The sequence below is a fragment of the Onychostruthus taczanowskii genome, unplaced genomic scaffold, assembly GCF_017590055.1.
Source record: "Onychostruthus taczanowskii isolate IOZ18803 unplaced genomic scaffold, ASM1759005v1 scaffold8, whole genome shotgun sequence".
NCBI classification, from domain to species: Eukaryota; Metazoa; Chordata; class Aves; order Passeriformes; family Passeridae; genus Onychostruthus; species Onychostruthus taczanowskii.
Window position 1 is genome coordinate 10,643,593 of NW_024505892.1, and position 23,885 is coordinate 10,667,477.

The 23,885-nt window shown below is 40.2% G+C and overlaps 1 protein-coding gene across 1 annotated transcript in view; it reads left to right on the forward strand.

Moving 5' to 3' along the window:
* Positions 1-23,885, forward strand: part of PPP1R14C (protein phosphatase 1 regulatory inhibitor subunit 14C) — a 51,170-nt gene that overhangs the window by 22,477 nt on the left and 4,808 nt on the right. The window contains exons 2-3 of the mRNA XM_041423916.1: positions 16,911-16,994; positions 18,313-18,345. Coding sequence (XP_041279850.1) covers positions 16,911-16,994; positions 18,313-18,345 — 117 coding nt within the window. The remainder of the gene's footprint in view (positions 1-16,910; positions 16,995-18,312; positions 18,346-23,885) is intronic.

Here is a 23,885-nt window from a genome sequence, read left to right on the forward strand (position 1 = left end):
CATTTTGAATGTTTGACTTGAGAAAGGTTGGGGTTATGGTTTGTTTGTTTGGGTTTTTTTTTTTGTATTTTTTTGTTTGTTTTGTTTGCTTGTTTTGGTTGTTTTGCTTTGGGTTTTTTGTGTGTTTTTTGGTTGCTGAAATTACCATTTTTTAGGTGTTCAAGGTAACCAGCTGGTAGTGCCCATCTTCAGAACTTTTGATGTGGTAGTAAAATAATTAGTCTTACTTTTTCCATCTGTAACACTGTATTTTAAGTTACATTAGTTGTGATTTATAATATGTGTCTTTTGGTCAAGCATTATGAGCAACACAGTCAGACAGCCTTTAAGACAGTCTGTCCTTAGTCCCATGTCCTGACCCAACCTTTGTCATGGTTCACTGGTTAACTTTATCAAGGTCTGAGGGAAAGCACTGTGTCCAGATTTTCTGGTCTAGGATGATGCTCTATGTTGCCTTCAGGATCAAAAACAGCAGCAGTGAACTTCAGCTACTCCTGTAACAGGAGGATACAGGTCTTCCATGTAGCTATATGAGAGATACCATTGGTAAGATTTATCTGCTGGGAGACAGACCTCTGTGCTGTAGTGCTTGATGCTCTCTTACCAGTCTCCTGTTATTTGCTGCAGATGGATGGGTTGAATGGACCTTAGGGACCATCCAATTCTAATCCCCCTGCTGTTGGCAGGGACATCATCCACTAGACTGGGTTGCTCAAAGTGCCATCCAGCCTAGCCTTGAATACTCCAGGAATGAGGCATGATACTATTTCTGTGGTAGACATAGAAAGCCAGGTGAGAGAAATCCCAACTTGTGAGCCCTGGGCCTTGGTTAAAAAAAAAAAAAAAAAAAAAAAAATGTAGCTTAGCTTTAAAATATTTTCCAACATAAGTGATTTTGACCAGATGAAATTCTCATTCTGGAAGATGTCTGCTCCTAAGTTAGATATGACTCTTTACATGTTAAGTGGTTTTGTGTGTATGAATTTTAGTTGTCATGTGATGAATGTGTGTATTTGATAGCAGGGAAGGTGAAGAACAGAGAAGGCTAACCTCCAAGTGTTTCCAAGAAGGAAGATAGTTAAAGGAAAGTGAGACTCAGGAATGAGCAACTGAAGTGTGAATCCAGGTAAATTCCTTGAATGGTTCCTTGAGAGTGTGCCAGAGGCTAGAAACTAGCTAGCATTGTCCAGAAGGATGAAACACATGTTAGTCTCACCTGATGGCTTGCTCAAGCTGTTCTGGCTCCTTGCTGTAAATGTATTGTATTGGCTGAGTTCCTGATCTAGAAATTTTGAACCCATATTACAGAAATCATGAAGTAAATTAGAAAAACAAAGTTGTCTCTTTATTCTTAATTGTTCTTGCCAGCAACTTTTGAATGACGCCCAAAATCTTATTAAAAAGGCTTTGGCAGTTGTTACAGGTCCTTTTGCAAGACAAAGTTACCATTATTAGAGTGCCCCACTGTGAGAGGCACTTAGTGGTGAATGCAAGTGAGATTTAGTACTGCCTGAAGAATGTCTAGTGATGGTGACTGCAATGCATCCAAGTGAGATGGTGTTCAATCCATCCAAAAGCTGCTGGTAGTCTGCAGCTCTCATCTGAGGTGGCTGGCCTCAAAATAGGATATTAAAGATGAGCATCATTTTGGACCCTGAAAAGATTCCTGGGAAGCAGAAGATTAACTAATAATATTTTGTTTTTGAACACAAAGGTGGCTTTCTAGAAGGACACTTCAAAAGGACACTTGCCTTTCATGAGCTTGCAGAGGCAGGGGAATCGGCTCACTGGACATCATCTCAAGACTGTATAGTAAAGTTCCCAGTTTGTCTGTTAAGTAAAAAAACTGCATTTTAACTTCTAATCACAGTATTTTTCTGATGCACTTTCATGTGTTCTGGGGCCTGAAATACATATTTAAGCTTTTAACCTCTCTTTATGGGGATTTTCAGAGATTTGGACTCAAAATTTTTAACCCTAAGCAAATTTTAGCTCTGGTAGCTAGGCATACTTATGAAGCAGGATATGTGTTGTTTTTAGCCACCATCTGGCCAGGGAGCAGTACACATAGGCATAGCCTGGGTTCCTGTGAGCAAAGCAGGACGGAATTTTAAAAAAATGTTGAAACACCTAGTTCTACAGATGGCTCAGAACAAGGCCCCTGCACGATGAGTAGGCAAAGAGGCTACTGTAGTACAAACAGATGGATTTCAGCAGAACAAAACAAGATGTAGCTGTACATACTAACAGTAACACATCCTCTCATCTGGCAAAGCTTGTGCTCTTTGCTGAACCAGACTTCAACTCTGTTTGGTTATTTCTTTGGAGCATGTGTCTTTGTTGTGAGGATCAAAGTACTACTGGAGGTACATGTGAGGTAAAGTGTCTGAGATTGTTTCAGAGTTTATATGACAACAACATTTCTAGTGAAGAGAAGAATGTATTTTGAAATTTGACTTGTTAAACACTCCTTTTAATAAGACTTGTGCTGTGTTGGTTTTCCTGTTTGGAATTCAAAGGCTGAGGAGCTAATATTCCATTTCAATCCCAGCTCTCCTGATTTACTTGCTACACATTTTTTAATTTTTTATTTTTTTAAGACGCAAACCATAAGGTTTCTTGGTGTTGTGCAGATGATACTGGCTGTTTTCACGTTTTTGTGGCTTTTAATGAACTTGAGCATCTCTTAGCATGGTGCCTGGCATGCTCTGAATTTCAAGATTGGAGCCTTGAGAAAGTTACTAGTTTAACCTTGACTCTTTTGATGCCAGCTCTTCTAGGAAGAGAAACTGAGTTGAGGTTGCTGAGATTTAGCTTAAAAATTTTGGAACTAGCAGGGAGCTGTTTTGTGTCTCTTCATAATAGCTGGCCCTGACAGTTTAACAGAGCTTATTGACCATCTGTTTTGTCTAGTTTGCCACATGGCAGAGTAACAACTAAGCCAAAATACTGGCAGGACAGTGTATTAATTAAACAACTTTCTTGTGAACACTATCAAGATACGAATTTGATTGATATTGTACATTTAACTTGAAGAGTTTTGTCCTTTCTCTTGCTGCAGTTGCTGGGTATTTAGCTGAAGACCAGAGGATGGTTGGTGAGGAAGGGGATATTTGACTGTATATTGGAGTCCCTGTTTGTCTCCTTGCCCTTTGTCTTCTGTTAACCCACTCTCAACAGATGGAATCCAGAGTATATTACAGTCTTGTTCCCCTGCTGCTACTTCTGACTGCTGTTCTTTGCCTCTCACAAAGCTGGCAAAGCAGCAGCTGTTTCATAAGTTTTCTGTTTGAAGGGAGAAACATAGCAATGGGGGGGTGGGGGGAGAGACTGAAAGACCAGTCATCTTGCTTGCATAAGTCTAGAGAGAAATATCATTCTTGTCTCTTTTTAGAGAGCCAGTAACTCCTCTGTGAACAGATTTCCTGTTCTTCAGTGTTTGTGTTCCTGGAAATACAATGCATCTTTCTCCAAGGTGAGAGGAGAAGTTGAGAGCTTTAAGCAAATAGCACTGGTTCTGTCTGCATGTACCTAGCTGGAGGAACCTGACTGTGGGCTGCTTGTTAGTGTGACTAATTCTGCTCAAAGGCACAGCCCCCTGGGAAGGCAGATTTGAAATCCAGACTGTGCTGGTGGCAGAGATGTGTAACATGCTCTCTGAAAGGGATGTGGTAAGACTTTGGCAATATCCAACAACTGTCTGCTTGATCAAGGAACATGCTGTAGGTAGCATCTCTGCATCTAGAGGATGAATCCTGTTGAGCTTGTTATAATGAACAGATGGCTTGTTAATATGTTCTGCTGTGCTATGGCAAGCCATGCTTCTTCAAGGCATTGCTAGCTACACTTTCATTGCAGAAATTTATGTACGTTCTCTTTCTTCTGATAATTTTCTGTAGTGACGGGTAACTGTTCATGCATATGTGGATGTAGGTGTATATTTCTGGTCTGTTAGCATAGTCCTGAAGGGTTAGTGTATATGTATGCGTGCACTGTGTATATAGTGTGCTCTTGGATGGTGTAACATGAAACAGTATTGCAATTCAGTGCAACATCAGTCTCAATGAAGCTACTGTTTGGCTCTATTTTTAGTATACCTAGGCTGCTGGAAAGGCTTTCCATACTAAGCAAAGACCTTCAGGAGAAAACTGAAACACCGCTGCACACATTTGGGCTCTGTCTGAAAAGCTGTGTCTAGTTGGCTGCAGACAAAGCCTCTGATAACACACCCACGTCTTGGCCTCTGGAAACTCAGTGCTAACCACAAACATTGCTCTGATTGTGTTCAGGATTTCCAGGAGTTGCAAGACTACACCCAGGTAGTCTTGGTGTGTGCATTGCCCTACAGAACAAGGAAACTATTTAAGAAATGAGATCTTGAGTTCTCTCCTTTCTGGGAATCTTTGGTATTCCTGATAATTGAAAGTGGCGCCTTCCGGCATTTAAGGTATACTTGAGAAAATTACATTCCTCTTAAAAACTTTTTCTCCTCCTCACATACTCTTTTTTTCTTTTTCCCCCCCAGTGTGTTAATTAAGGTACTTAACAGTAATCTTTCACTCTTTTGTTAACTTGATAATATGAGGTTTATAGTCCCTCTACTAGGGCTCCAGCCCTGGAAATGAAGGGCTAGGCTTGATACAGCTTAAAAAAGGTAATATTATCCTGGAGCTGTAGTTCAGTTATAGGAAACAGTTTAAGAAGTTGTTTTCTTTAGCACATACATGGGAGTGGTACTGCTAAGAAAGGGTGGGGGGAATAAGTGCTCACCCTTCAGCAGCCTGTTGGAGTTCTCTCTCCTCAGTTCAATTGCAATTGCAATTCATTGCAATTCCAATTGCAATGTCTCTGTTTTTGCTATTGCTGGTCTGCAAAGTCATCTATTTTAAGGGCCCTCATCAGCCCTGGACTTTCTTTGTTTGCCTACATCATCTTTTTGCCTCAATGATTTGTGAGGACTAGCAGCTGTTGCATGAGCATCTGGAATTTTTATGGTCATGCTGGAAAATATTGCCTGTTTGTGTATCAGAGGAGCAGAGGGACACCTCAGTGCTTTGGCCCCATTCTGTTTTGGGCTTGCTAACACTGCCATGATCATGTATCTCAGCGCAGTTTTTCATTATCCAATATGAAAAGGTCTGTCACGTTTGCTGCTGGCGAGAGAGTATGTTGTGGAAGATGATAGGCTCTTTAGCATTTAAAAAGTAAAGCTGTAAGTAAATTAGAAGCTTCAGGAATTCAGTTTTCTACTTTTATACAAAGCCAAAACAACAAATATCTTGCCTTACATTATACTTTTCTCCTTCTGTATACCTTAAATTACTTCTCAGGCTATGGGTATGAAGCTACAAAGCTTTTGTTTCTTAAAAAAAAAATTAAAATATATGCATATCATCATAACTTACTTTTTTTGAATGCCATATGGAAGAAAAACACACTGTTTTTCAGCCTGTGACAATTTCCAAAAATGCATATGATTAGAGATTGCTGACTTTGCATGTTGGTTTCTCTGAAAAATGGGTGCAAATATTTTCACATACATTTGACATCTTCTTAAGAAAGCTAAATCTTGAAGTGAAGTAGGAGATGAGAACAAATTTTAGGCTGACCACAGCAAAGTGAGAGTTCAGTTGAAAAAGTGTACTGTTTCGGGATCAAGGGAGCTGAAATGGGAGTTCCTGCTGCTATGGGCTTTCTTGGAAGGCAGTTAGGCTGATATCTGTTCTTAAAACAGTTGTTGCAGATCATCTGCAGGCTCTGCCAAGGGACACTTGCTCAGTCTGCATTTTCAAGATGGCAACACAATTTATAAGGTTTGCTGGCTGTTCGGAGTGCAATTCTTTGGCTGTGAGCAAAGGTTAGCTTCTCCTGGGGTAAGTAAATGTGCCCATAGGGGCCTTTATAGTGAAATGGGTACAAGAATGTGGGAGGAGCTGGGGGTCGGAAGGGTTTGCTGTAAGCTTTTGTTTCACTTGGGCTTTGGACTTCTTCGCAATGAATTCTTCTCTTGCATTTGTGCTCTGGTGGCAAGGATGTGCTCTTGATGTGGAAATAGAGTGTCTCCTTACAACTCGTTTTTGGAGACTCTCAGGAAAGTGTGAATGTGTATACTTGAAACCAAATGAATGGCAAGGCATTTTGACAGACTCCTGAGAGTTTTTAAATGGATGTATCCTAAAATGGTAACTGAAACTTAAATTCCTTTCAACCATGCTAGATTTGGGTATAATAAAAGGATTTTGTAAAGAAAGTGAGTGGTTCAAAGCTTGCTGGCAATTAGATATTGACTAAAACAAGATAAAAATGACACAGAACCCATGAGCACAGATGTCAGGTTGTGAAATGTGTGAAGGAAGGGTGGTTCTGCATGATGGAAATCCCAATTAACAAACCAGCTGGGAAGATAACACTTCAGTGCAAGAAAGAGATCTGAATGATTCCATTGAAAATCCCTATTTTGAAAGGAATTAATACAACATTACAATGACATAGAATATAGTCTGAACTTACATGTTCAGCTTCACCTTCAGCACTTACTTTTTTTCTCTGTCTTCCAGTGATACAAAATTTTCAGTTGAGACATTTATTAAATTGTGAAGTGGTAATGAAATTGAGCTTTCTTTGTATGTTTCTTACTGGCTTGGCCTATTTTGTCTGCAGAGAAATGTTGGGCAAAGCTGGCTTTTCTAATTTAATAGAAGCACCTGCATTGGCATCATGATGACTCTGCCTTGGAGGTTAGGCAAGAATTTCCCAGCCAGGAGAGGAAAGCACGAAGAGCTGTTCTGCATGTTAAAGAGATGTGGCCTTGTTTCTGTTGTACTGGGCAGTTGCATCAGTGTCACAGTCAAAACCATCTGACTTTTAAAGGCTGTCACAATTTTTGCTGACGTTGTCAAATACATGGTAAAAGATGAGTAAATAAGTTGTATCTGATTATCAACTTCCATTTCCTAAATAAAGTGATGGAAGTATTTAAATGAATGATGGGGCCATGAACCAAGTAACTCTTGCCAAACTGTTTTTTTGGCCAGCTAGTGATCCCTATAAGCTTCCTAAACAGCTGCTCATACAAGGACTACTGTGTATGGACAGACCAGGGTTGGCACTGAAAGTGTGTGACCCCTGACTAGTGTTTCAGTCACCCATTCAAGCAACAGATAAATACCAAACTAAAAATAACAAGTCCAGGGCCCAGGGTAAGTATTTTCAGTCACGGACATAATAGGCTCTTTTGAAACTTGTTAAAACACAGGATACCAAGAAACTGATTTGATTAAAAAAACCCTAAGTAGTGTGTGCGTACATTTGTTTTATCTTTACAAAATTCCATTTAGCAGTTAATTAGAGGAAAAATTACTCCTGTTGATTCTTTGAAAATTACTCCCTTAGCTTCCATATAATAATGAAATAAATAAATTAAAAAAAAAACCTGAGAGGGAAAAAATCTTGAACTGAAGTGGGAAAAAAAAAAAAAGTAAAAGGATCTGTTATTTAAAGTAAAAGGATCTGTTATTTATCTTTCTTGGCCAAGGCACCTGCACAAGCCTCCAATGCTGTTCATGGAGTTGCAGGCTGCATCCAACACTGTATGAGTTACCTCCCTGCTGCTGATGGGAGAATGCAGCCGGTGAAATGTGGCAGGCAGCCCAGGCATCTAAATAAAGAGGCATGGTTTTCTGAAAGGGCACAGAAAGCCTTCCTTCCAGCAAGAAAACTTGATGGGCGTGCTGGTGACCAACAGTAGGCAGTGTGTCTGCTAGGCAAGCATGGCCTCAGCTGAGCTGGCAGAGTTCAAAGTGCAATAAAACTTAGTTTTTCTCCTAACACATTGTTCTTTCAATAGCAGCTTTGTCGCCCTGATAGCAAGCAGGTTTGAGAACTGTGGAAAGAGAGGAACCAAGATTTCTTCTTCTGCAGAGGCACTCTAGAGTATTTGACTGAGGTCACCATGTCATCATTTTCATATGGTCTATATAAACACAAAGGCAGCTCTGACAGTAGTGGTCACATTGGTGGAGAAATGTAAAGTGAATTTTAATGTCTAGTTTGCCCATACTGGTTAAAGAAAGCCCTTGATCTCCGTTTCAAAATCCCACTGCCACCAGTTCTGGGTGTAGGTAGGCCTGAATCTACATTGAAGCAGTTTGCAAAAATTATGATGCTTCATCTGTTGCAAGCTGCTAATATTATAAAGCTCTACCTACCAATGTTTTTTCAACATTTCAATTTCTCTATTGTTGTTTGGGAAGGTAGCATGTTTTATTTGAAGCTTTGTGTTGGCATAACTGTGTGGCGCTGAGGCAGTTTAGGTGTGATGGGTAGCATCTGTCTGTGATGCAGTGGAACACAGTGGCAGGGGAGTGGTCCAGATTTTCCATTGTTCTAATTTGGAAAACCCAAAGTTGCATAGCTTCTATATATTGAGTTGTTCTAAGAACCTGGCCCTGCCTCCCCTTCCCTGAGTAACTTCAGTAAGGGTTTTGGCAGTGATTGTACTTGTCTCATTGTGCTTTAGCTTAACTTCCCCTTTTCCCTCCTTCAGCTGACTTTTTTACACAGTTGGCTGTCTCATTTTTCCTCTCACTCCTTATGCAGGTTAAAATGTTGTGTTAACCATGTTATGATTTAGGACCTAACAGCTGACTTAAATTTAGTGCCTGTAAGTGTAAGGAGTTTGGGGGAAAATCATGGTGTGTTGCCATTGTTTTTCTGCCCTCTAACCTTCTAACTGAGGAAAGGCAAAACTGCAGTGGCATCTGCAAAGACAGCAGCTGACTCTGTGTTGAATGTCAGTGCAGGAAGGCTTGTGTTCTGGGGGAGGGTGAAGATATTCAGGGAGGCTGGGTGGGGAGGCTTGTGCTCTGGATATGGATGTCCATTCCCTGCCCTTTTTCACAAAGACTTGCCCATAAAGGGAGCTTTCACAGGAATTGCATTGAGGGATTGATGTTCTTATCTCTGCCCAAAATCCTGATCCCTCCTTGCTGATAGAGGGACCCCACCTGGAATAAGGGCACAAGAGACTTGTGTCCTTTTGAATCACCTGAGTGCCAGGATTGTGCTGTTTCCATTTTTGTGTGATTGCATGGGATTTTACAGTAAAAACTTTGGGGTGCATTTGCTGCTTTAGAGGGGCTGGTTCTTTGAATGGAACTTGTAAATGGAATAGCATCTGTCTGTTTCCTCTGCTCTACTGTCACTTGAGAGCCAAGAGGAGAGGCTGATCTATCATGTGCCAGCTTGAGACAAACAGTGGTTCACAGTGACTGAGGCAAGAGAAAGAGCCTGCTTGGGTAATGAGATGGAAGAACTTGGCTTGAGTGGATGGTCCTCCCCTGATTATTAAAAATATTAGTTGTTAATTGCTTTAATGAGGTTCACAACTAGAATATAAGTGTTTTGTGTGCTCTGTATATCCATTGCCATGGTAATTTATTTTTCACTGCCACTTGAAGTCTGAAGTTGCAGCTGTACCTAACTGCTGGCATGTACATGGGCATTAAGATGCCTTTATACTTAAGGGATTCCCAGAAATTTTCAAGCATTTTACACCATGTTTTTTATTTGTAATTGTTTGTAAGTAAGGAAGTTTGAGCTGTTCTTGACTATTGTTAAGTAACATTAACATACAGGATAAGTGTTCCAGTTTGCTTAGGGTGATATTGTTATACAGGGTTTGTCCTGCTTGAGATCATTCTGATCTGAATTCCTTCCTCCTTCCCACCACCCAAACTCAAACCCCACAAATCTGTGACCCTCATCACTTACTCTTTCTAGGCAACTTGCAAAAGTACTGATTGACAAGTCATGTCAGGTGACATCTCACAGAGGGAGCATCCCCCTTTTGTTTGACTCTAAATCTCTAAATTTGTCATTATGTAGACTGATTACATCAAAACTGTGTCCCTCTTTTTTTTCTCTGAGGAGCATACTGCTCAAACTGGTCTCCTAACTGTGTGACAGGAAAAGATGGTGATGGTTATGGAGGAGGCCAAGAATTCCTAACAGTGCTCTTTCAGAGAAGGCTGGCTAGGCTGTGGGGTAGGCATGCTCTTTCAATTGTCCCAGGAGTATGGTGGTATCCTTTTGACATATAATCCTATGCTTTTTCTTATAGTGTGTCTCTGGCTGGGAGCAACACACACCTAACTTTCATACTGGCCTGAATATGGGATGCTGTCAGGTTTAGATCTTGGAGCTTGAGAGTGCTTCTTGTTCCCTGGGCTCAGACATGAATTTCCAACAAATTTCCTGGTCAAGATTTCCTTGTAATATTATGTGTACTTCCTAATATAAGCTTGGGGCTCTTTCCCACTTATCTACTAACCAACACAGGGTAAATTGGCAGATGCAGACAAGGCTTTTTACAAGCAGTTTCTTTTTTCTCTGAGCCAGGTGGTTGTGGGTAAGCTTTGGTCTGGAAATCTAATTGCTGTGTTAATAAACTATGGCACTTGAATATAAATGCTCTGCCAACAGTGTTTGTTCTCTTGGTCTGAAAGCTGCCCTAATGCAGCTATGTTTTCTGGACCATGCAGTTTGTGCACACTGGCTGAGCAAGCTGTGGTCCAGCAGTGCCTGCCTGTGTAAACACCATCACTGTGTGTTTAAGTGTCTCTCCATCTTCTCACCTTTTCTGCAGCTTTGTTTCATCCTCTATATTGCTAGACTTTGCAAATTCCTAGGTAAGCTCCCCTTCTGCTTCACAGCAAGAGTTGTAGTCCTCCATGCAGAGCTCTGTAAGCATTGTTCTTGGCATTACTCTTGATTTAACAACTGGCAAGCACACTTAAAATGTTCAACTTGTCCAAATTGAAATAATCTGAGCTGAGGAGGTTCACAGTATGTGCCTGCCTCAGCTGGAATATCCTGAAAAGCTTTTTAGGTAAGATTTCAGTTATTTCTGAGGTTGAGATTAAAATCAGGAAGAAAATAAAGTGGTTTTCCACATTGCTTGAGGACTTTCAACAGCCAAGTTGAAACTTTGGTATGTGTGATCTTGGAAATTTTGGAGGGACCAAATTTGCTGTGCATTGGAGATGCCTGTGGCCAGTTTATGAAAGTGTTCTCAGTTTAATCAAGCAACTCCCCTCCTTTTTCACTTGTGCTTGTCATGTGCCTGAACTTGTTAAAGTTTGGCAATAAGCTCAAAGATGGGCATATGTGAACAAGCTTGCTCTGTGGGTAACTAGAAGGGGCTGGGCTCTTGTAGTTTCATCTTGGCAGGGAGCCCTCATCACGGTGCCTGGGAGCTCAGTTGCTCCTTTTTCTGCTCCCAGCAGTCCTTTCTCTGGCCCTCAGTTGCAGAGAAAGGGTACAAAGGATGGATGTAGAAGCAAATACCAAAAAAGATAGGAGTGGAGGTGGTAGGATTTTGCAGGAAACAAGATGTTAAAGTAAAAGCTGAGCGCTACATTTTTAAGAACAGGAGCAGAGGGCAGTGTGTGCTGTAATAAAATTAGGCTTGTTCTCCAGACCAAGAATTGTGTGTAAGGCTCAGAAGACCTTTCTGTGCTTTGCCAGCAGCTTCAGGGGCCCTTGTGTTTGCAAACTGTTACCTCCCTCTAGTGGTCTGTGCACAAGGCTGTGGATTGCTAGCTCCTGGGTCAGGGTGTGTCGGATCTGGACCATATCGATAAAACACCATAGCCTTCACTTTATCCAGCCCTTCCTACCATGTTATGTGGATGCATTTGGTGCACCAGTGAGATACTGGGCAGATTGCATAAGCCATTCTGTTGACAGGGGTGCACTTTGTGTCCCTCCTTTGTCGTGTATTTAACTGGATCCACATGATGTCAGACTTGAAGGCAGGCTCAGCACAGAAGAAGGCTTCTGTTAAAGAGCCACACTACCACAGATAAATTATGATTATTCATAAACAGTAGGATTATTGACTCAAAATGAGTGAAGAAATCTGGTAACTTTGCCATGAATGTCTCTGCACTTTTATTCAACAAACAAGAGTGATAGACAAAGATAGACTTGCTGTTGGTAGAAGATGCTGCTGCTCTGGTTGGAACAGATTGGATACAACACGGGTTTTTCTACCTCTTAGTTGGAGCCAAGATTGAAGGGCATGTGCTCAGGAGTGTGAGGCCTCTGTCTCTCTGTTGCCTTTGAGATTTCACGTTCAGTGACTGATTGCTAATGAGATAAGTGCCTGATGGGGGAGAAAAGAATATGTAACTGCGTGCTAAAGATTGTATCATACTGGGAGCAGCATCCTAAATGTGTTCACTGACTATCAGCAGTACAAACTAATATTCACTGTTGCATGAGCTACTTCACCTGGACCAAAAAAAAAAAGAGCTGATTTTTTTTTTCATGTTCAACATTAGATCATGATGCCTGCTATGGCATTACTGCTTTTAATATTTTAGGATTGGAGAAGACATGCTGTTATTTAGTAATTGGGTTTTACCACTGAGGAGTCTTGTTCTTACTGCAAATTTCATGAACCCTGGCACTTTTGAGTACCTTCTTGCTGTCTTCAGCATCCTTTTCTAATCTTCTTTTCCTCATAGCAATCAATAGATGGAACAGTCTTTTTGTCTTGCAAATAGCTTTATTTTAGCTGTGTATTTTGACTTTGCACTTAAGTAGGATTGGCTTTAAACAAAAAAAGAGAAAAGAGCTTTCTTTAATTCTGGATTAATAATTTTTGATCAATTAAACAATTTTTTTTTTTTTGTTTTCACTTTTATCCACTTTTCCCCTCATGCATAAGTCCCCCAAAACAACAGAATGCTTTGAAATAAGAAGCACATAAGTTTTTCTTTTGACTTTTCTAAGAATTACTATTTGGTCATATTCATTTACCTGGACTAAGTGCAATCCATTCATAATCCCACCAGGTTCCATATGCAACCAATGATTTCTAGTCCTGGTAGTTTATGGGTTTTTAAATTTATCATCCTGAGACTTGAACCCCTGTCTTGCAGTGCCATCCATGCCTGCAGATGAACTGGTTTAGAACTGCCTTTATTAGATGCCCAGCAGATGCCTGTTCTAAAATAAATAAATAATATATTAAATGGATATTTCCAGAAAAACTGGTCCTATTTTCTACTTTCATTTTGATCACTTACTGGCAATCTTCCAGGACTCTGAGAGAAATCCCTGATTCATACAATCTGAAACTTTCATGTGTCTGAATTGTAAGGTCATCTTTCCTTCCTTTTCCTTATTTTTTCTCTTGTTATCCTTTCCTGCTGTTTCCAAAGTCATGATACAAATTATGACTTTAACTTTTCTTGCTATGTTTAACTTCTCCTTTCTTTCCCAGATTTAAAATCTAAACTAAAAATCAAACAAGCTTATTTAATTATTTCCCATCACTGCAAATGTGATGATTCACGGTGAATAGCAGTGAGGATATGGGATAATAGATGAATTTGTCAGTTGGATTTATAGTGGGAAGTTATCCATAGGGCAACCATTGCCCTTTAAAGCCTCCAATAAATGTTTAATTAGTAGATACTTGGAATGATGTCAGACTTGCTTTTGCTGTACTGGAGGTGCTGTCCTCAGGGTCAGCAGACTGGAGTGTGCAAGTGTTCTTCAAGATGCCCCTGCAAAATCCAGCCCTTTGGCTTAAGCTGCTGTGGGAGCTGGTTTTGAAGACCTTTCTCTGGTCTCGCTAATGGATGTTCACCTGTTTCTGTTCCATTCACCACTGCCAGCTGGGGAGGTTACAATGTCTCAAGCTGCTACAGCTGTTTGCTACTTAATGCATGTCTGTGCCCAAGGTCTTTTGCCAGTAGCCTGCAAGGAATTAATACAATCTAAAGAGTAATGGGTCTGTCTTTCAATGCAAGGCTGAATTTAAGTTTTATTAAATATCATGGAAGCTGTCTTTGATATTTTCTGACTTTTGAATGATTAAGCAGAAGTCAGCTTATGTCTGCCTACATTGTCAATGCAGACTGCAGAGGGTGCTTAAAAGGAGAATGTCCATCCTCCTCTCCCCCGAGAGAGGATGTTTGATAGATGTTTGCACCCAGAACCCCCACACCCCTATTTTAGCTTCTCTGGAGGCTGCTCGCTGTCAGCATGCTGCTAGTGGTTTTTTGTCCCCCCCCCCCCCCATCTGCTGTATGCATCACTTTGTCTCCCTCTTACTGGAGCAGAACTGGTGGCAGTATTTGGTTTCTTGCACAGCCTCATGACAGTAGCAAGACCCTTAAAATAGCATCCTTTGGCTATGCACAGACCCTTTCAGGCTTGGCCCAGCCCAATCTGTATCTAGCTGCTGAATTGTAATTGGAGCAACCAGACTAATCTCACCAATAAAATCTGTCAAACAGAAAGCATGACTTTGTCTTTCCTGCCTCTGTCATTACAGCTGTTATGGGGTGGTCAGGCTCCTGACCTAAGGGCGTGTTTTTCATGCCTTACATGAAACTCTTCAGATCCTGCAGGCGCAGTAGTTCAGATGGAGAAAAGGTGTTTTGATTGTTTGTTCATTCAGCCAAAAATAAGAGCAAGAGTGACCTTTTTGGGTTCCCCCTCCATTTGTGTTATGGATCAGAGTTCAAATCTGCTGTGAAGTAAAGAAGATACACATGATATTTTACAGAAAATGTAACTTAATTGAATGCCATTGTGTCAGATACAATTATAGTTCCTTGTTTCAGAAACATTTTTGATTTATTTTGTGTTATCACTTTTTGTGGTACAGAAGCTGTGTTGCCTCTTATACTGAAATTTCAGTGAACTGCTGGTGCAGTTGCCCTCTGAATTTATGGCACTGTGAACCTTGAAGATGTAGGAGAAAGTTGATTTGAATAAGAGGGAAGAAGCAAGGATTTCTTCCATTTGACTGGTACCATTCAGAGTAAAACTAACCTTTCAGGAGCACTCAACTTCGATGAAGTGTGAACAAAAAAAAGCATTATATACCTTCTAAGCAATTTCTCTTCACTGCTGTTTTTCAATATTGTTTCAGTTTGCTAGAATGCCGCTCCAAGGGACAAGAGTTCAAAATGTGTACCTGACAAAATACTCAATGTGCTGAACAGCGCTTCTGAATGCAGACATATGCACTATTGCTATTTACACAGTTCAGTGGATGTGTATTATGATAAGTTTACAATATTAGCAATAACTCCAGGCACCCTGTCTTAACAGTATTTAGCCTGAGCTGCTTAGATAAAATGTTCAGGAGATTTACTACCTATGTGGGGAATTTCTGGTTCTTGGCGTGATATGCGAATTAGCATAGAGTTGGGATTATAAACTACTAAGTAACTGTGCCACTGTTATGGATTATTCTTTATCCTTTCCAATTCTGATGGCTTTTACTGAATATATAGCCTATGGAAGACTTCCTCTTGTTTAAATTGCTAGTGAATCTGTTGCATTGGAGTAGAAACTCCCATATTGCCGGGTTGTGTTACAGTAACTGATATCTTTGTTTCATCTCAGCCAATGTCCACGCTTCCTTTCTGACCAGGCTGATTGAGCAAAGGGTGTGCCTTGTGTATTTTTGTTCATTGGGTCGAACTGCCTGCATGACTGCCCTACAGTGTCCCTGCACACTTTTCTTCAGAGATGGGGAATGGGGAACTTAATCATCCAACTTCAATCCTTCCTCCTCACATTTTAGCTGGAGTTTAATACAGTTGTTTGCCACTTTGGTGCTTAACTTCACTTAGATTAACTTGAACTAACTTACCACTGTTGCTAATGTTTAGACTTTTACCCAGCAGCAGAATAATTTTGGTATTACCTGAGGCGGTTGCTATTGGAACTGTTAAATTATTTCACAATTGTTGAAACTTCTGCAATTTGCTAGAACCACCACATTTTTGTAAAAATGCTTCTGTAAAGGATCTTGAGAAGTGTTGGTGGGGTACAAGAAGGCAGCAGCTGCTGCTGTGATCTTTTTGCTTCATCCTGACTTTTAAATGCACCCTCCGCTTTGGAGGCTTTCAAGTCCCAGTTTTCATTAGGTAGGTGCCAAAGTGATGCCACATCAGCGAGTCGATTGATGGCAGTGTACTTGTGGGAGAGGAGAGTCTTGCAGTGCCCATGTGTTGGCTTAGATGGAGGAGGGGCAACAGAGGGGCTGTGTGCCATGGCACTGAGGCCGCTGTCAAGGCTGGACTTGGTGTGGGAGAGTGGCTGAGATCAGAGTTTATGTGCAGCAGGGAGCTGCATAACGATTTTGATGAGAAAATGTGTAAAATAACCAGCAGAATGTTTTTTGCATAACTGAAAATGCTATACATGGTGATATCTGTGGATGATGAGTTCTTATTGAGATTCTAGAGCTTAGAGGTCCTTCAAAATGGATGGACTGCTGCTCTGACTCAGAGAACAAGGCTTCTGATGTGTTGGTGATGCAAAGAGAGAAGTGTGTGGGTGGAGGAGTGTAAGACTGAGTATTCTGAGAGTATTCTGTAAAATACTCTATGCCTTAGACTTTGTGCTTCACTTCAGGTACTGAATACCTGAGTTCTTCATATGGAGCATGTATGTCATCCTTGTAAGCCAACTTTATGCAAGGGAGGTGGTCCACAGTGTTACCAAGATTAGCAGTCCAATCAAAAATACTTTCAAAACAATTTTGTGGCTTGCTGCAGTTGTTATCTACTTCCTCTTCCAACTCCTTTTTTCCCCTCATTCTCTTGCCCAGTTCCGTGAGAGTAGCATGACTTGTCCTGCTGGCCATGAGTTAGTGACACGTCCTGGCTGAGAGCAAAGGATTTCTTAAGATCTGTCACCTTCTGTGAGGCTGGGGCTTGGCCTGATGCTGGCCTGGGAGCAAGGAATCAAGCCACCATCCCCTTCTGATTTCCTTGTCTGGCCCCAGGAAGATGGGTTTGTGTGCTATCACTAGGCTGCTTTTGGGGTTAATTAAAAGAAGCTCTATGGACTGAGTGGGTGTTTTTGCATTTCAGGAAGAAGAAATGCCAGAGGTAGAAATTGACATTGATGACCTTCTTGATGCAGCCAATGAAGAGGAGAGAGCTCTCAAATTACAGGTAATATTATTTTATAATTTTAAATCGGAAGGTGGCTGAAGTAATGCATCTGGATCAATACCTTGTGTTTGATTGAATCCACTGTAAATGTAGAATTACAATGGAGAGATTCCTAGATCCAGTCTAGCATAGTCTACCAGGCTGTTCAAAGTAATCAAAATCCTTTTAGATAAAAAAAAATTTGCAAGGTAGGTGATAAGCCTAGTAAATAAAAAGGGAAATATGCTAAGCCAAATTAGCCTCATTCAAATTTGTACAATTATATAAAATAAACAAGAGAAAACATAGGAAAATGAAAAACAGCACATGGAAAAAGCTGTGTGACCGAGAGTCAGTTATGATGACCAGATAGTTTCTGTGATTCACTACAGCAATAGAAATGTGTATACAGACCAGAAATCTTCCCTTGTGCTTAGCCTACTGGCAATTATTTCTGCCTGTACTAGAAAGAAATTGGAACCCATCAAAAAGTTCTAAGAAAGGGTAAGATGGTCAGGAACAGGAATTAGGAGGGAAATTCAAAAGCTATTTGATGAAATTAAACAGTGTGAGGTGAAATTAAATTGTGTGAGGTAGGAGTTAATGAATGGAAGAATGAGGAGGAAAAGAAATATCATTGCCTTAATATAAATCTCTCTCTAAATCAATATATAAAACCAATAGGAAATGTCTCCATTTATGATCTTTTCAGATGCAGTAAGAAAAGGAAAATTGTTCTAGAGTCATGGCTTGCCCTCAGCTTGCTCCTGGGAGGTGACTAATGTGGTGCTCTGATGCAGCACATCTCATTTTAGTGCCTGTTAGCGCCCTTCTCTCAGTGCCTGCTGGCCAGCCACAGAGACGTGGGGCATGGCCCCAGGCTGTTTGCTCAGCCTTCATAAATAGCTTTGCTGCTTCTGCCTAAACTAGCTGCAGCAGCCCCCTGCTAGGAATGCCCTGCTAGGAATAACTAACGTCTCTATTTCTGCATTGCAAAGACTCTCATGTCCTCACAGGAAGCTGCCTTTCACATGTCTATTCCTAGGAGAAATCTTCTTGGATTCTCCTCCTCTTCTCAGTTTTCCTTGGAGACAGGGAGACTTGTAACTTCCTACCTGGAGAAAGAAGCCATTATTTCTTTCCTGGTACAAATAATTCTGATCCACATAGGGAGCAAAGGTGACTTGTATAACTTTGGGTTTTCATTAACATCTTCATTCAGTGATTCCTGTTCTTGCTTCTTTTCTTTCTCTCCTCCCTTGCCAGGTTTCATACTATGCCTTGTTTATGTTCACTATTACTCTGTATGGATACTGACCTTTTCCTATTTTGCTTCTAGGAAACTCTTGTAGATTGCTACAAACCAACAGAGGTAAAAGACTTTTTAAAAATGCTATTAACCTATGGAAACTGTAGTTATGTTCAAGCTAAAGTAACTTTATTTTTATTCTTATGATAAAGTAATTGGATTAATATTAATGGCTATCTAATCTAGCTGATAGACTTGGAGGTTTATATCCTGAAAATGTTTGTGCCTGTCATTTGGCTGCAGTAGGAATGTTATTGTTCCCTGTGGAGGAACTGCTGGTCATTCCTGCTGAACTATCAATATTGTTTACTGTAATGTCCTTCTGACTATACTGACTTTTAAAGCTGCTTTGTTACAAGAAAACTAAATATAGTTATCATCAGATGGCTAAAATATTTGCATGTTGGACTGTACTCTTGACTGTGAAATAATTTAATTTTATCTATGACAGTAAAATTTATTCTGAGAACTGTTATGCAGATATGCAGCTTAGCTAATTGTTTATGTGAATGGACTTGAATGAAATTGTGGGATCACCTGGATTTAGTTACTCAGTTTTCAACTTGTGTATCCATTAATGTGTCCAGTGCCAATATAGCCTGCTTTTCATGTGTGCTTACTAGGAGGAGTAAATATTGTAAAAAAACCCCTTTGACTCATTGTAAAAATCAAAAGTCTAGGTCATGGGTCAGTGAGTTAGTTCCATTTATATAGTTAGTTCTTTCCCAGAAGTGGCTGCTGCACTGTATTTAATAGAGGGGTTGGCTTACAGGATTCTTCTTGTCAGAGACCTTTCAGCTGTGCATGACTAGAAGCCAGGTGTTTGGTTTTGAAATAAAGCTTCAAATAGGTTGGTTCTTCTGTAGTATCTGCAGCTGTAGCCATATAAACTGGTGGGGCTTAAGGATAGTCAGACTATCAGGAAGAACTGCTGGTGTGGTTGAATAGGCACGTCACAGTCCATGAGATATTTTCTTCAAGGCTTTTCCATTTTTATTGGTTCCTGTGGTAGACTGGGAGGATTCTCCAGAATTGCTGGTACAAACATTTTGATAGTGAGGGAAATTGACCCAGAAAGACTCAGCTGATAACACCTGTAGAGTTTGTTGTGTGTTTTATCTCGGTTGCCTTACAGCAAATAAAACACATCTTCCATTATGGAGATGCCATAATGCCAAGTCTTCAGCTGTCTCACTGTAGTAATGCTACACCAAAAATGACCCTGTCAGCCTTCTCCAACCTCTAAGCAAGTGCCATTGAACCTTGCTTCTTCTTAAGATAGGTGTGAAGATGGATACGGCATGTGGAGCTCTTGTCACAGGCTAGTAAGAGAAAGCTGGAGTCATGACTAGGTGAGAGGAACAGGCTGCCAAGGGCTTAACACTCAGTCATGTGCTGACCTCTTTTCTCTGTGTTACCTGAAGGCAGAGATCAAATAATTACTCTTCTTCCTTCTTCATTAAACATGCCATATGAATGATTTTTTTTACCTGTGAAGTCTGACACAGTGCAAGGACAAATTTCAGAGAGCTGATAAGGGTACATGACAGATGTCAGTGAGTGTTCCACTGGAAATCTTGGTTGTGGAACTACAGGGAAGATGTGTGTCATACTGGTAAATTAAGTTGGTGTGGCAGTTCTCAGGAAACAACATCCTGGACACATCCTTTTCTGCCTTCAAGGCACCTGGATCAAGGTGAGATTTTAGTACTGAACTGGTGACCTGTGTCTTCAATTCTTTGTGGATGGGATGGAGGCAGCTCCCTTATCTGTAAGAATTTTTATCTTCCTTGACAATCTATAGAGATAGCCAAGTTGAGAGGGTACTTAATCCACTCACTCTCTACACTAGCTGAAAGGAGGTTGTAGACAGATGGTGTTGGCCTCTTCTCCCAGGAACTAGTGATAGGACAAGAGGACATAGCCTCAAGCTATGGAAGGGGAGTTTATGTTAGACATTAGGAAGAAATTCTTCACAAAAGGATTGGTAGACTGGAATGGGTTGCCCAAGAGATGGTGTTGGTACCACCATGGAGGTGTTTAAGGAAAGGTACTTTGTGCCACAGTCTAGTTGACAAGGTAGTGTTTGGTTGTAGTTTGGACTTAATCTCAGAGGCCTTTTCCAACTTAATTGATTCTGTGAGGATAGTTTCCAAAATGAGTCACATCCCAGGACTGTTTTACAATAGCAACTTTTCTTCATCTATGGCATGGTGAGCCCAGTAATACTGCATTGACTGCTCGCTTAGGCCACTTAAAAATAGTGATTTTTATCCTGCCATGCGTGAACTAAAGAGCCTTTTAGTTGGCTTAAACTTTCGATATGTGGATCCACACCTTGTCTAGAAAATCTGCAATCTTTTTATATTTGCAGACCATTCCAAACTATTGAGGTACTTGGCTTGTGGAAGGATTTTTAGAAGATTTGTGGAGAATAGATATGAGCTAATGGAATTTCTCCTGACCAATGAAACACAGTCTGTCAAGTGCACTAGGGATTTTATCATCAAGAGTTATACAATTTGCAAAAGGTAGTAATCCCTAATTGGGGGGAAAAGTTGTGTAATATGTCTCTGCTATTCAGAACATAAAGAAAAATAGTACAGGCAAAAAGGTTAATAACTCAAAGCTCTTACCCAGCTGTGAAAAAAACTCTGTAAACTGCAAATGTATATCTTAAGTCAGTTTTGCTCAGTATATTCCATTTAGACTAAAGGTTAAGGAAGGACTGAGGAATGTTTGTATGTATCCTGGATTTTTTCATCAGGATGCTGAGTTATCTTGGTCACTTAAAACATGGAGAGAGTTCCCAACCTCTTTAATAATTTGACCAAAGACAGTAGCTGACAGTAACTAATGAGGAACTGTCACAAAACGTTTCTTCTAATGGAAATACAGCTAGACTGTTGAATGTGCTTTAAAATATGAAAAGCTTTTCTTAGGTAGCACTTATGGCTGTTTTAATTTGTATGGAAATACGCTTAATGTGGGACCTTTATGTAAAGAATTATTATGTACACAAACTTAAAAGATTTAGTATCTGCTAAATCAGTGCCATAGTTAAATTTTGGATCTGAACTTCTATAATTGAAGAGGAGCAGGGAGCAGCATCCTCTTCCTGCACCATCTGTGTGCCAGTCAGTCCTTCATACAGTCCCACATGTCACTTGTGGAAAATCCCACTCTGACCTTTGTTGAGTTGCTGTCGTAGCTCTGTCTGATGTTCTCTGTCATCATCTGATGGTGGAGAATTTTAATGTTCTCAGTGAATAGAACAGATTTCAATATAGTCTGCAATCTTGATGATGATCTTTAGATACTTTACAATAGATTCTTATTCAGGATAGGAAGACAGTTGTGACTGTGAAATTCATGAGGTTTTTGCAAGACACATATTTTGAAGAAGGCTGACTAAATCTGTATTGCGGTTATTTCTGCTATTAATAACAGCAAGGCCACTTATTTAGACTGGGCATTGGAGAAAATTTGAAATATTTATGGCTGATGTGAATTAGCCGTAGTGGGACAGTCAAAGTAAGACAGGAAAAATTACAAGGAAACTCTTAAACTGCTATGGGAGGGAAATCCAATGAGTGGGCAATTTTTATGCTCACTGGCTCCAAAAGATGCAGCTGAGCAACACAAGGTCTGCAGATAATGAGTGTTTGAAGAGAACTGAATAAATTAGATTTGCAGTTTATTTACTTCTTTCTTTTCTTATAGAAATATACAAAGCTTCAGATGAATGCGCTGGAGATCTTTCCCATTCAGGCAGGATTAAATCTATTTTGTTAGTACAATTCTTCACTTAGTGCAAAATGGGAGAAAAAGAAGATGAAATTGCATCATAAAAGGAAGTTGCATAGCTGGAAGCTTCTAGTAATAATTTTTAATATGGTTTGCAAACAAACTATGTTGAATTGTTGTGCATATTTTCTGGAGAACTTGGGCAGAGATTTGATTGCTGCCTACTCAATTACTTCAGTGGTTGGACTATTTCAGCAGCTTCTAACACTTTTGAAAAAGGTAGAGTTGCATTTGCTTAACTGTATGTTTCTCCAAGTTTAATTCCTAGTTGGCGCAAATGACAGGCTTGTGATGCAACTTTTTAGATTGTCTAGGCACTGTGGTTTTTAAAGATAAAAGCTGTTTTGTGTATGTATTGACATATTGTATGTTTTTAATATACAGGCATGAAAAGAAAGCTCAGTGCTTCTGAAAGTCCCATAACTTTTGAAGCACCTTATGTTTATTTTGGTCCTAATATGTTATCAATTATTTCCAGTTCATGTTACTGTTTGTTTTTTCTATTGCAAGGCAGCAAGATGTAGGATACCCACAAGAAACAATAGTCACTGCAGATGTGTCCTAAAGCCTCAGTGCAGTATGCTGCCTTACATCTGGGCAAGCCAGGGCACCTGATGGGTGGTAAATTATTAAGTCACAGCAAATGTATTTTGTGTCCATGTTACTTGAAATGATCTAGGAGAATTTGTAGAGAAAAAAGGTTAGAAAACATGCTTGTTTAAAAGCAATGCAGGCAGATGCATTTCAAGTAAAAGATGATTTCTTGTTCATCCATTTGACCACTGAATTCAGTGAACTAAAACTTTTTATGTGCCTGCTGAGATCTGCCCTATATTGTACTACAACGTTGGAGGGAATTGAGGTTGCATGTTTTCATTTCTGCAAGTAATCATGAACATAACTTATAAATACCCATAGCAATATCAGAAGGGAAGAGCAAGTGGTGATTTGACAAGAATAAGCTGTGCTTGTTTACGTGCTGCCGAATTGGAGAATAATTGGGCTGCAAGTCTTAACTGCAGCAAAGCTTTGTGGTGTGTAGTTAGTGCCTTATACAGAGCTCACCAAGAAGCTGAAGTGCTGCAAAAATTTCATGCTCTGGACACTGATGGTGCTGTGGCCTCACTGGGGAGGGCATGTTGAGGACATCATTCAGTGAGGCTACAGAGATGCTGCACTGGCTCTTAGTAATAGAAGGCATCTTCTGGCTCCTCTCTCCCAAAGCAGTTCCCTTTTCTCTGTACAATTGGCTTTAGTGGGGATTGAGCCTGTGTGGAAGAGAAGGTATTTGGTGGTGAGATGGGTTATTATTCAGGTTCTTTCCCAATCAGCTGTGGGATCGCTCTCCAGGCTGACTTTAGTTTTTACATCCAACTAATAAAGCCATCTCCAAGAAATAGCCTTGGGCAAACAGTTAATCTTGGTTTTTGACCTGGCTACAGGAAAGTAAAGCCATGAAGGAAAGCTGACTTAGAATTCATTTCATGCTCTAGTGAAGCAGGAGGACTAGAAACTCTAAATTTTAGTTTAAAAACTAGTCCTACTACATGTGTACTGTTTGAGGAAGAGAAATATGGAGAGGCAGAATCTAATTAGTCTCCAGAATTAATTGGAAGACTTGAATAGGAAGCCTGGAATTCATTGTCTGTCAAATGACCTCATTAAAACAATGAGTCACACCACCAAAGCAGAGAGGTGAAGTGATTTCCTCCCCTTTCCTGAATTACCATTTCACCTTTGTTTTTTGCCTTTATTTTTTGCCTAAGGCTGAATATAGATGAGTTCAAATGAACTAT